Source organism: Aptenodytes forsteri, unplaced genomic scaffold, assembly GCF_000699145.1.
Source record: "Aptenodytes forsteri isolate BGI_AS27 unplaced genomic scaffold, ASM69914v1 Scaffold382, whole genome shotgun sequence".
Classification (NCBI taxonomy): domain Eukaryota; kingdom Metazoa; phylum Chordata; class Aves; order Sphenisciformes; family Spheniscidae; genus Aptenodytes; species Aptenodytes forsteri.
The window spans coordinates 381,649-395,490 of NW_008794625.1; the positions used below are offsets into that span (position 1 = coordinate 381,649).

A 13,842-nucleotide genomic window follows, 5' to 3' on the forward strand; every position below is an offset into this window, starting at 1 on the left:
CCGGCCCGGCCCGCGCCTCGCCTCACCCCGCTCCCCTTTCTGTCTCCCGCGGCGCAGAGGGCGGGCGGCTGCACCGCGCGGCCAGCGAGCGCTTCGCCGCCGGCTACATCCAGTGCATGCACGAGGTGCACACCTTCGTCTCCAGCTGCCCTGGCATCGATGCCACCACGGCTGCTGAGCTGCTCAACCACCTGCTGGAGTCCATGCCCCTCAACGAGGGCGGCTTCCCGGACTTGATCGCGGACATTTTGGCAGATCCTGCCCTCGGCCCCTGGCCCAGCAGTGAGGCGCTGGCCCCAGCGGCCGAGGCCTCCCTGGGCCTCGCTCTCCCTGCCTCAGCACCCTCGCCCTCCCCCAGTGAAGAGACCTGCTCCGACTCGGATGAGGTGGAGGCCGAGCCTGGCCAGACCTCCACTGATGGACTGGACGCTTCCCGGACGCATGGCCTGCCTTCGCCTAGCTTACCCAAATCGATGTGGAGACCCTGGTAACAGAGGAGCACGCAGGAGTCAACGCAGACCTACCTAGCAGGAAGAGCAGCAGGGCCCCACGCTCCCCTGCAGCCCTCCAAGCAGCACAGAGGACCGCCAGCACGTGTGCATGTGTGCAGCTGGCATCGCTGTGTTTTGGGACTGCATCAATGGCACTCTTACGCTGTCATGCCCTGACAGGCTAATAGCTAAACATGTTAACATTTCATCTGTGTGTATGTGTGTGTGCGTGTGGCATTTTGTAACTTTAGGGGTTGTTTTGATGAGGGGGGAGGAGGGAGTTGGCTTCTAGTAGCAAAGCTCTTTGGGGGATACACAGCAGTTATTTTACAACCCTGTCTCTTTCTCTTGGCCCTTATAAGTGGCCCAAATATCACTACCTTTTTCTCTTAAGAAAAAGCCCTTGTGCATTTCAAATCATGACGGTTAACTCCATGAGAAGCTCAGATAAGTCTGCATGTAGAGTTTTAAGTGTTCTAGTGATAGCAAAGATCCCTGAAAGGGGTTGGTGTGGTTAGCATCTGTACTCGGTAGCAGTCTATAGAGTTTCACCTTCAGTGAAGGAAGAGAAAACTAGAAACCTGTTGGAATTAGATGAGCATTTAAAAGATATTGGTGGCAGGGTGCCTTTTAGAAATGAGTGTCTTTATGCACATTTTGCTTTTAGCACATTTGAGTTTATTGTGACTTTATGTATATTAGGGTGTCAAACATTTTTTATTTTTAATCTTTAATAAAATACTGAATTCACAACAGATCACGTATTGTGGAGTGTGATGCACTTCTAACTGGTTTAAAAAATTAAATACAGCTCCCTATTGTTAACTATTAACAAAAGTATGTATATGTTGTGGAAACAATGCTGGTAATTAAGCACTTAATTCTTGTACTAAGCATTGTTAGCTCAAGTATTGGAATTCAAATGTTTCTTCTGTTTAATACTAGAAGACACTTAAGTTATTGCAGTGAGCAAGGTAATATTGCTGTAGGGTTGATCTTGGGCCACAGATTTCTGGGCTAGTTTATCTGGATGCTGGTCTCAAACCTACTCTACTCGATCTCCCATCTGAAGGTGTTGCTCATACATCTACAGTCCTAACCCCAGAAGTGCTAGGCAAATCCTGTCCTGGGACATGACTTCACAGGGGGTTTGGGTTTGTTTTTTGTTTGGTTGGTTGGTTTGGTTGTTTGGAGTAGGGTTTTTTTGCTCTTGAATGCAAAGTTGAATAGAGTGTGCAATGGATTTGGAAAGTATTCTTTAAAATTAAAAAAATTTCATGGGGGACACCCTCAGCATTCTTGTACATAAGGTTTGACACCTCCCCTGTTCCTACTTTTGGGAGATGCAGGTTATTTATGCTGTGATAATACCTTTCAGAGAGCTGACACTGTAAAGAGAAAAACAAAAAGGATTATGAAGTTGCTTAATACATGGAAGTTCCCAAATGTAGAACAAGCAAGAAAGGAAGCAACCTAACTACCAAGGGACTAGACATGTAACTTTCTTTTTGTTAACAACCCTATGGAATAATAAAAATGGAAACTAAGATACTGGTAAGATCTCTCCTTTGTAATTTTAAGTTACCTGAGGTGGGTGTTCTCATTCAAAGATGGGCATCAGATTTGTTTGGTTCTTACTCCCTTTTGTGCTAAATTCCCTTTGAACTGGGGGGAAAAGGGCAAAAACCAGCTCAGCAGAGGGAGGTGAGAGAGCTTCTGTAGTGACCTTTCTGCTTTAGGGAGGGAGGTTAGTATTTTGAAGTGTAAATGAAGGAGGAGCCTGGAACACTTGCACTAAAAGTAACACCCTACACACAAGATGACCTCTTGGACTGAGCCTGCACCTCTCTAGCCCCAGTACAAGGCCAGATGTACTTTCTGTACAGCTACTTCCCCTAGGTATCACATAGTGTTTGATACTTCACTCTCCACTTCTGCTTAATTAGCCCAGATAACAATACCTCACTGTAATCATCAAGGGAGTTCACACATTACAGTATGTTACCCTCTAAGACAGAGCCCCTCGTTTTTAACATCTAGAAATGCCCCTTTCTGTAAGGTGCTCTCAAGAGGAAGGTAAAGCCACAGCCTGTTTCCTTAACATGGCAACAGCAGCCACAGCCCAGCCTGCGGCTCACAACAGCATGCACACACAGCAGCATTAGGCTGCAGACAGTTGCCTGAGCTGGCTGTCTTTGGGTGTGACATCCATGGCGGTTCCTGAGCTGGCACAGCCGCTTCAACCTCTCTGCTGCTGCAGGAACACCAGAGGCAGCTCAGCTTGGCTTCATTTCCATGAGATGAAAGACCCCGGGGTTAGGGCTCTTCTGTAACGCTCCTGTGAAAGCAAGTGCAAATCCTGACACTTCAGTGACAGAAACGCAGCCAAGAGTCAACATAAAATTGCCAGCTTTGGTTCAGCAGTGGATCTGGGGGGGGGGGGGGGGGGGGGGGAGTAGCAGCAGAGTCATCTCTGTTAAGCAGCATTGCAGACATGCTGCTTAGCTTTTCCTGTATTGGCCCTGGAGAATCCAAGCTGAAGCTGGCCTTTCCTATTTACCTGCTCCCTTTCCTATTTACCTGCTCCCTTTCCCATTCCTGTGTATAGTGCTGTTGCGCTTCCCACACATGGGGTAACCCCTCACAGGCTGGTGGGCCCACACAGCTCCCTGCACATCTGCCACAACAGCTGGAGACCTGGGCACATCCCATCCCTGCTGCTGCACTAGGAAACACGCCATGGGGCTGCAAGCTTGCTGGCCATGGCCACCTGCTTTCCCAAAGCCAGGATGGTTGGGAAGAGCCACAGCAGAGGGATAACAGGCCTTTCCCCTGTGCACACCTCAGTCCTGTATTAGCTGAAAAGAAAAAGCCAGGTCAAAGCAGGCCTATTAGGAGTTTTTTGAAAAGTGTCAAAAGCATTTTAGAAATGTGTTAGCAATAAGGCTTTTTTTTTTTTTATTAAATCCACAAATTAGGTTCACAGAAAGTTTACATCCTCTGATTAGGTGTTGCTGTATTTCTCCATTTGCATTTCTGTACCTTTACTGCAAAGGTGTCAAATCTGACACTTCCCTGACAAAGGCAGGAAGAGGTGAGCATTTCAGGGGTGGGACTGGGGAAGGGGCAGTGGGGGGGGAAGGAAGGTTTCCAGCAGGTCTGATGAAAAACCAGTGAAGCCTTTTCAAGTCCTTCTTTATAGAAACTGCCTTTATTCTTTTCCATTCCAAAGTAATACAAACAGACTATCTATCTGATCTGACAGTGCACCACCTTGTAAAAGGAGAGAGGAGCAGCACACTAACAGGAGGAGGACTCTCGTTTGATATGCAGTTGAAGAAGAATAGAAAGAAGGGCTCATTTTCCCCTCTCTTTGCATGTCAGTCACTCACACCTGTTGCAGGGGAAAACTGCTCCTTGTTAGACCAGGTCAGCTGGGAGGACTTGCCACGTTATGGTAAAACTCTCCACAGATAAAATCCCCAAGGAGCCATCCAGTCTTGACATCTCCAGCTGTTGGAGCCCAGTTTTAGGATTTCCCAATTTATGGCCCCATCAGCTATGTGCACACACACGCACACATACAGAAGCAGGTCTCCAGCCCTAACTACTCCTCCGCCCTGCAGGGACACAGGTGCAGACACATGGGGTTTACAAATCTGGTGTTCAGCTTTTGGAACACACCAAGACTTTTGCCCAAGCAGCTCTTCCTTCTCTCCGCTGATGAAAACAACCAGGCCAAACAGCATGTCCCTTGCTCAGTTTGGCCCACCAGCCGTGGCTTGGGCCATGCTCACTTGGACCACGGAAATACACAAGCCAGTATGGATGGGAGGAGAACATCTTCTTGCTTCACAGATGAGCCCAATGGTTTGAACAAGGTCATACAGGAAGCACATGGAAAACTCAAGGATCAAACTAATCCATCAATCTGGCCAGCTTAACCAGAAGCCTATCCTTCCTCTGCTTCCTAAGACATATTTTTGTTTTCTTGCATGAGATCCCTGGTTCCAAGTTGCATTTACACTCTTTCTTACAGAGATTTCCTGAGACCATAGTTATCTAAATGGATAGTGTCACGAAATTGTGCACTTTAAGCCTCTCAGGCTTCTGCATGAGCTGAGCTATAGAAAAAGAAAAGGGGGAAAAAATAGTCTCTCTCCTTCCATGGGATTTTCAGCTCCCTATACAACATTAGCATTTCATTATTGTTTTCAGCAAGTGCATTTTAAGAAGGTTAAAAAAAAAAATCAGAGCTGGTGCAGAAAACATTCAAACATGAAAATACACCTTACAGCAAGAGACTTTAAGCTTAATTTAGTTAAACAAGATGATGATTTGATTAGTTATACTGCATATGTTATATTATACATATGTTATATCGCTCACTTACCAGCTGAGGAAGTCATGGGTTCAAAAGGTCTTTTAATCCAATACAGTAGAGCCTTAAATGCCAGGAGCTAGATAGCGGGTCCAAGCTGTTTGAAATGAGAAGGAAAAAGATTGAAATTAGACACTGGAAGAAGCCATGAATTTCCTTTCTATTAATGTCCTCAGGTCAAGTGAGAATGAGTATCTTTCCAGAAGCAAATACAAGTTGCTTTGGTTACAAACAAAAACTACTTCATAAAATGAAAACATACAAGCAATTGTACTAGCTGATCTCTTCTGGCCTTAGATTTCTTAAATATAAAATTACTTCAATTTGTGCTTTTTTAGTTTTCACATTGATCTCAGGCTAAAATATAGGTTGAAAGCATGGTGAGTAGTTTTTCTTTGCATCTGGGAAAGTGCAGACCTAGGGCATCTTCAAACATACATTTGCAGATAGCTTCAGGAACTGCCCAGATTCAGTTTCCCTCAGCTGAGCTCTGCAAAGATCCTAGACCATTTAAGTACAAAGTAAAGCAGCCTAATTTAAAATCACCACCAAAGAGGCACACTTTAAAAGTATCCTTAAAAGGATGTTCCCATTGAGCAGAAAGGGAAATTACTGGTTTCAGCTTCTAGTGGCCCCCTGTGGAAGCCTCGCTGTGTTTTGGGGTTTGGACCGTTCGTGACTGAGGTGCACACTAGCAAAACTTTAGAATTTCATTCTCCCTAAACTGAGTTCACCAGAACCAACCTGTGCTAAGCAAAGTCACTATAAAATCCCTTCTACTGTCACCATGCAACAGCCTTCGCAACTGGTGTTCCACAGATTCGACGGGGGCGGGGCAGAACAGAAGAGACATCAACTCCATTATCAGCCCCATGAAACTTTTCCACCAACTCAGAGAGGTTGTTCACAGCACCCATATGCCTCACCAAGGCCTGAATCACACAAGTTTCTAGCAAATTTGCCTCCTTTGGGCCTGCAAATACTGGTTGGTGTGTATGACCCAGCCTTCATAAAACAAGCGTGTCTTTGTTATTCACAGCTGACCCCCAACACAGGTGGTATCTACCTGCACATTGCCCCCTTCCAAAACAACATACACAGATTCCTTTGTCACTCAGCAGACCCTCAGCAGATGCCTGCAGAGTACCAGGAGTCCGAGACTACATTACAGGCATCTGAGCCTGGTCCAGGTTCTTTCTATCCTTCACACGAGCGGATGAACCGGTCAGAAAACAAGTGTAACTGAATCTCCTCATCCAGGCAGAGGGAGTGCACAGCTTCTTACCAAAATCTAGGATTCTGGAGCAAATCTCTACTGAGTAGCTGCTACTCTCACAGCAGCTGCAAGCCTCCCACTCATTAACCCCTCCGCTTAACCAGCAGTTTCTTAGTAAGACAACACAAGTTTCCAGAGAAGTCCTTGACAGCAACCTACAAGCAAGCAACAATGCGCTCCTGGGAGCTTTGGGATGCCTGTACAGAGTGCCCAGGGACATCCTCTAGTTCCTGGAAAGCTTTATATGAAGTGACATGTAATTTGGAAAGCTGCCGAATGTGCTTGGTCTCAAAAAGAGGGTTATAAGACCCAAAGGGCACAATTACTTCCACTTCATACCTGTTCCACGTGCCCTGTTCATATGCACAGAAGCAGCTGCCCAGAGCAGCACTGTCATGTGGACAACAGGGACAACCGAGCCAACCAACAGGTCTACGCAGCTGCTTTTCTGCTGCAGTGTGTTATCAGCAGCACTTGGCTGCTCAGCGGTGACCACGCTGGCTGTCACAGAGCACAGCTAGTCAGGGTGACTCAGTAACAGCGGGACAGACTGCACTTTCAATTGCTGCAGGAAGCAGGAAAAATGATTCACATCCTTTCAGCCAACGCTGAACCAGAACGTCGCTCCAAGGCTAGAAAACTCCAGTGACAAAGGGAGTATTCAAAATACAATGCAAAAACCCAAGCTCCTGATGCTCTGTGCTTACTTAGGAGTCTGTTCCCACCCCCGTTCCTTCCCAGAAGCACCACTCCTCTATTCATGAAATTACAATCTACTCCCTGAACCCCTTTATAAAAAAAAAAAAAAAAAAAAAACAAACCCCAAAACAAAAACCAAACCAAAACACAAAAAAACCACCAACCAGATTCTTACCTCTCAGCTTTATGCTAGAAGGTGTATTGGTTGCATTTCCAGGGAAGACAAGTAGTAATATCTATCTACTTGCTTTAACACCTTGGGATTTATTTAAGTTTCAAAGATGCAACAAAAATATTATACCAATGTGCCAGTTGTTATAACGACAACAAATAACATTTTGCTCTTGTATAGTTCTAGCAAGGCTTCACAAAGAAGGGAGAAGTATTATCTCAGGGGTTTTTTTGAGGGGGAAAGAGGAGATAAAAAGAAAATTTGCCAACAACTTGCCTGTGTGTTTTGTGGGTTTATACAGTTACACACCAATTTACAGCTGTTACAATCAATCATTTTATAGCACAGATACAAGGGGAGAAATGCTATGAAGGAGCTGATGAAAAAGCTTTCTTCTTTGCCAGAGGAAAAAGGGAAGGGGACTACCATTAAGAACTCTTATTTAGACTAAGAGGGAGAATGAATCTATAAGGCATTTCCTCCTCTTAAAACTGTCAAGCCTGAAATCAAGGCTCTTGCTGCCAGTCGCAGAAGTGACTACTGTTGAATGTAGCCAATGGTTTCTTGTGCTTTAATTTGTATTACACATGAAAATCAAGTAAGTACACTCAAAGCAAGCAAAGGCTTCTCTGTTTCCTAGGTCGGAGTCTGCTGCCAGACACTCCTCCCTCCATTCTTTGTTCATGTGGTTTGGATTTAACTCCAGAATTACATTAATGAAGAACTGGTCACACTTCTCTCAAGGTAGGGTTTTTATTGCCTAACTGGCTGATTCAGCTGAAAACAACCTCCTCAAAATTTATGTTCTGAAGTCTCCTGTGACTAAAATATTATGAGACTCCAGTATTGGGTGAAACACTAAGGTTTTGCATAAATAGCAAGTTATTGATGCATCTAGGGTGAATGACAGATGCATACGCTTTATCTTCTTGCTTTATTTGGTCACCCAAACAGGTTTTGTAAGTCCCATCCAACCCTGAACACTTCAGAGACAAGTTCTCCTTGGCCAGCCTAGCAATGACCACTCTGACTTAGCCACACACATGCATGTAAAATTAACAGATGTAAATGACATAGGCCAGATGGGAAATGAAATATGCAAACAAACATGATCAGTGTCACGTAAAATAAGTAGATCAGGAAAGAAAAAAAGTTACATGTGTTCAAGCATTGCTTGGTTTGGTTATGGGTTTTTTTGTTCTTCCCCTTTTGCTCCCAAACAGCATGCTTCCAAGCATACTGCCTGCCTGCTTTGGGACAATGGATCCCTGCAGGGCTGGCAATACCAAGGGAATTATCAAGTATTTCCTCCCTCCTTGAATACATTAGATGCCACGCCAAGTACTTTTAAATCTTCTATACACAAACAGGTGGACTCTTTAGTCTGGCAATCCTTCTGTCAGTTACTTTTACAATACAGCATATACAGACAGTCACTACATAGTCATTCAACACATTGAATCACCTGTAACAAACAGGTCCTTGCCACAAGAAAACAGCGACCGTTGGCCAAGCAAGAAGTAAGGGACTTAGCTGTGGATCCCAGTCCGTTTCACCACTTCTGGGAAAACCTATCAGTTTGTGGGGAAGTCTCCAGCTAAATGTGTTGCCTTCACCTTTCCTTCGTTTCTTGTTGATGAGAAACCAAAACAAAACTGTTGCTCAGAATACATTCCCCCTAGAAATGTAGCAGAATCCTACAATGTAATGGGGAGGATTTGGCTCGCTGGCCCAAATTAGAAGATTTTGATATCTGGTCCTTTCCGTTGCCGAAACACATCAGCGTGCAGCCTCACTCCATGTCCTGTTAGAATCCCCCTAATGGGCAGAGAAATCAGGACTGCTGGAAAATAGCGGGGGAGCCTACCTGGTACCACTGGTTTGTTTTCCATAGTGCTTGTAACCATAGCATCTGAGCAGCGAGAAATAAAAAACACACACCTTCAAAAGCGGAAGGGCTTCCACTTCCCCTGTCCTTTCCCTGGAACAAAAGAGTATCATTTTTTTACATGTTTTGTACTCACTGGTTTTGTTTTTAGAGAACATTTAATATTAAGAAACTGTTTAGACAGAGTTATTTTATACATTGCTCTGAATAAAGCCATAGTGGCACAATTATTTATTTGAGGTTCAGTTTTCAAAGACAACAAAATCTGAAGTATGTCTGGACACATAATTTTGATTTGACTCAGTTTCTAAACATTACCTTAGAGTTCAGATCTGTACCGAGACCCTGACAATTTGGGAATGTAGCTTAGCAGAGAACCCAGGTGAACACAGCCCTTCACGGGTTGGATTCTGCAGCTGTAGCTTCTTTTGCCAAAAGCTCTAAACATCACTTTTCTCTCTCCTCAATTTTTTGTTTTTCTTCTTTTTGTCTAGACACAGGGTAATTCTAACCTTCTCTGTTTTGACAACTTTCTTATTTGTTATGGTCACAGCTCATGGAGGCGCACAGATTTAACCCTGTGCCTTCCTTTTGTGTTTGTATTTTAACAGCTCCCTGTCTCCATTCAACTAAACTGTTCCTAAAGGTCCAAATATCCACGTGACTCAAGAGACATTCATCTTCATCTTTCTCAAATTCTCTCTCTGACAAGGAACTGCTACATCTTGCCCAGAGAAAGATAAAATTGTGTTTTGCTGTTGATAAAGCTATTTTTAAAAAGGTAGCGTTAAACGATTTCAAAGAAGAGGCAGTGCCCTTTGGAACTGTGTTATTATCCTCTTCCTTCAATTCTTTCACGAAAGTCACAAACCAGAGTGCAACAACCCAAATGTTTCCAGAGCAGCAAACTGTCACCTTCTATATATAGCCCAGGTGTCACAGTTCAACCCTAGTCTTATCTAACAGGCTTAGAGGTATGGCAACACACAATGCTTGGAAGGCTGTGGATGCATTTAATTACAGCAATTTACTCACAGTAAGTTTTGGTAATCAGCTTCAAGTCACTACTATGTGCGTTGATAAAGTCTGCGAAGTTTGGGGAAGGCTGTTAGAAGCCATACTCCTGGGAACACTCCTGCAGAACAGATAATACGGATTTCTCTCTCTCACACCCTCCTCTCAATTGAAAAACAATTTTTCTATCTAAAAGTTTTAAAAGCCTTCTTTGGAAATGCTTGAATAAGCAGGTTAGACTGTATAAATCAGCTAGGTAATAAATACCATCTCCATTTATAGACACTTAAAACACATTAGATTGCACTGCTGTGCTTCCTGGACCTAATTCACTGCTGGCTCGTTCAGACACATGGAGGATTTACATTACGGTGGCCAAGATATCCCGACCTTCCTCTGCATTCAGTTTGTCCCCTCGGAAGGCACTATGGGCAGCGTCACTGTTCAACAACTTCCTGAGCATTTGGACCCTTTGATCTGCTCAGATACATTCAAAAAGACCCTACCTGTAAAGCCACTGTTGTCAGCATAATGAGTGAAAGTTAACACCATAAACTTCACAGGCCTATGAACACTAAACTAGGTGACAAAGGCAGTCATATATCACTTTATCAAACTAATTCTGTCAGTAAGTGAAATCTGTAAAACCATTTACAGTATGTAGTCCGATTCAATCGTTCTGCTGTGAAATTGATTCAAGACTATAAATGATTTACTCAGATTAGGATACAGACACCTTTATTTTGTTAATCTGTTAGCTGATAGGCTAGACAACATTTAAAAAAAAAAAAAAAACAAAAAAAACCCCAACAGATTTTCCTCAAAAATCCAAGCCAGAAATCCCTGAAAATTTTATTCTTTTAAATTTAAGACTTAAGCATCACCAATGGCAGAGTATATACAGCGAAGGGATCCTAGGTGGACTGGTAGGACTAATAAAACAATGTTGTGCATACGTGTTTTCATAATCAGGTCTTTATAGTTGATCTCATTTAAATTCACTCCTCATGTAACGCAAGGTAATTATTATTAAAAGAATATTAAATACATTGCCTGACTACATCCAAAGCTTTAGGAGCCCCCATTCGAAGTAGTTTGGTAACTATCTTTTTGTATACGCATAACTAAAGACAAGAGAAGAAGAATTTCCTAGTTCTTTACATTACGTGGGAATCCTTCATCGTTGCCATGTGTTTTCAGCAGTTACAAATTTCAACACAACTCTAAAATATTTCTATTTGGATTTGTCTCTGGAAGGAGGGGAGGCAAAAGAGAATTTCAAGACAGCCAACAGCGAACAAAAGTCTTCCAGCCTTCAGCAGTGGGCAGGGAGGTAGAGTTTAGGAAGAGGTATGCATCTTCCTAAAGATCAGATCTGAACAGAAGGCACTCCTCCCCATCCTCCCCTTCCCTCCTGGCACTGCACAGAGCAGCTGGGACAAAGTCTTCACTATTCACAGGCAGGCAGCAGCTCTTCAGAACACAAAAAAGGAGGGGCTTGTAAAGATAACTGTATACAGACACTGGCAATAACTCCCAATCACCACATTCTTCACGTTGTCACTTCCTTCTGCATTGTGTCACACCATATGCTTTTTTAAAATGCACAAATTACAATACTTAGGATGCTGCTTTTGGCCCCAGACTGGTAACTGAGTCTCTGTATGAGGGCCTGAAGGCACAGGCAGAGCAGCACCCGAGCTTGCAGAGCTCAGTTCAAGGGCTGGGGTTGTTAACTGAGCCTTCCACGCCACTCCAGAGATCATCCTGTAGCCAGAGTGGTTTCAGGTCATTCTCAGGTTTTCCATGCCCTGATGCAGACGCATATTTTTGTTCAACTCCATTATTTCCTGGAGAGAGAATTTTTTTTTTTATTTTTTTTTTTTTTTTTTAAGTAAATTAAAACCTCATTTAGCCCAACAGGAAGAGAAACAATTCTAGCAGACAGCTATTACATTGCACAATAAAAGAATACAACAAAGTTCACTTAAATACCATCTGATACTAAAACATACTGGTTGGTATAGTAAGTTAGACATGTTCTGTCACTGCAAGAGAAAAATAACAAGATGTTATTTTATTTCTTAGAATTCTGTATTGCTACAAACTACATATTTGAGGACTCTAGAAACAACAGTACCTCTGCATTGCAGCTATTGTCACTCCTAATTGCTTAGCGCAAAGAAGTTGGTCTGCAATCTAATTAATCATTTTCATTGTAAACCTCTGGTTTTACCAAATTTAGAAATGCACCTGAACCATGAAAAAACAGTTTTGCAAAATATGGGAAGACAGATTTGTCAGTATTCAAAAGTCAAACTGAAAGTTAAGGGAGGTGGGAGAAGTTTAACACCAGCACAATGAATTGGGCTCAGTGCTTTTATGTGTCGGCGTCAGTCTTTATATGCTCCAGTAATTTTGGAGAAAAAACACCCCAAAATTGCAAACACTTAAAAGCTGGAGAGATGCAGTCAGCAGGAGCACAAGTCACAGCATACAGAACGGACAGATGGTTCAGGTTAAATCATTAGTATAAAGGCCTGTGTACAACCCACCCCATGGACGTGGCTCTTACCTGGGAAGTTGAAAGAACTGAGTCTGTCTCGCCAGGGCTCTGCAGAACTGAACCACATCAGTCCCAGCGCTTGTCTAAATCAGAGCAGAGGTAAGCACAGGTCACCCAACCTTTCTTCTGCTTCCTGCAGCCAAGAAAATGAAAGATTAAAGCCAACTAGAGAAATGCATTTGCTAAATTTACCCAGCACTTTTATGACTGGGTTCCTGGTTTCTAGGTTTGGTTTTGTTTCCCCTATGGAAAAAGGCCACAGGAGATTTCAAAGAGAGTCAGCTGGTGACAACAGAAGGGAAAGCAATAGACCTTACCTTACACAAGCAATGGCCAAATACATTGGGGGGGGGGGGGGGGAGAAGTACAGCCAATACTTTCTTGGACAGAAGCAGAATTTTTGAAGTTGACAGTGCAACAGCAACACAAGCAGTTTACTTTTAGACTATTACAACAATTTAAAGAGGGTAATAGATTCACTGTATTCTGGCTTACTGTATTAATACACAGACTACAGAGAGAGAAGGACACCTTGACAAATCCTGGAATACCAGGAAATTTTAATCCATCTTTAGATTTGTCTCCTTTTATCTAGTTAAAACAAATGAAGTGCAAAGCAGTATGGCCCTCTAAGGCTTGGTGGCTCCCCCACCAAGCCATCTACCCCAGCTGCGGCAGGTGCTTGAGAACCGTCTCACTACTTATTTCCCCATTCTGCCACTGGAAATGCATCACAGTTACGCCACAGCATCTGCTCCTTTTGGCTAATACAGTGCTGACAATGGTTGGGGTTTTTTTGTTTTGTTTTTTACAGGTGTAAACACATGTCCTGTAACACCAGAAGCAAAGGGCCTGCCACCTGAACTGCCCTTTCATAGTGCCTCAGGACACTGGACCTCTTTCACAATGCGTTCTTGAGCTAAAAAGCATTTTCTTTATTAGTGAATGGCAAGTGTTTTCATACTTTCATGTTGTCCGCTAAGGTTAAACAATATTCATGTGCTGCCACAACAGCTTCTTTTTGTCTGCAACTACTAGATATAATCCAGAGCCAGAAATACTGTAGAATGAAACCCCATCACACACATGCTGCTATTGCACATGGCAGCCTGATGTACCTCAGATTTTTTCAGCAGATGCCAAGAGAAATACCCATGATTAAGAGTTCAGTTGTCTCAGTTTCTACCCAGTCTATACTTTTCCACTTAGGAAGCCTGGCAGAAGTTGTTTTTTGGGTTTTGTGGGTTGGTTTGGTTTTTTTGAAGTTGCACCAGTGAAGCACACTGACAAAGTTATTATACACCTTGTGTACCACCCCTAAAAATACCATCCTCTTCCACAGCCCCCAAGAAAAA

General features: G+C 43.4%; 1 protein-coding gene across 1 annotated transcript in view; it reads left to right on the forward strand.

Moving 5' to 3' along the window:
* LOC103894047 (transcription cofactor HES-6-like) overlaps nt 1-1,246 on the forward strand; it is a 3,057-nt gene extending 1,811 nt beyond the window's left edge. The window contains exon 2 of the mRNA XM_009273359.1: nt 58-1,246. Within this exon, the coding sequence (XP_009271634.1) occupies nt 58-491 (434 nt within the window). The 3' untranslated portion in view covers nt 492-1,246. The remainder of the gene's footprint in view (nt 1-57) is intronic.
* The last annotated feature ends 12,596 nt before the right edge of the window (nt 1,247-13,842 follow it).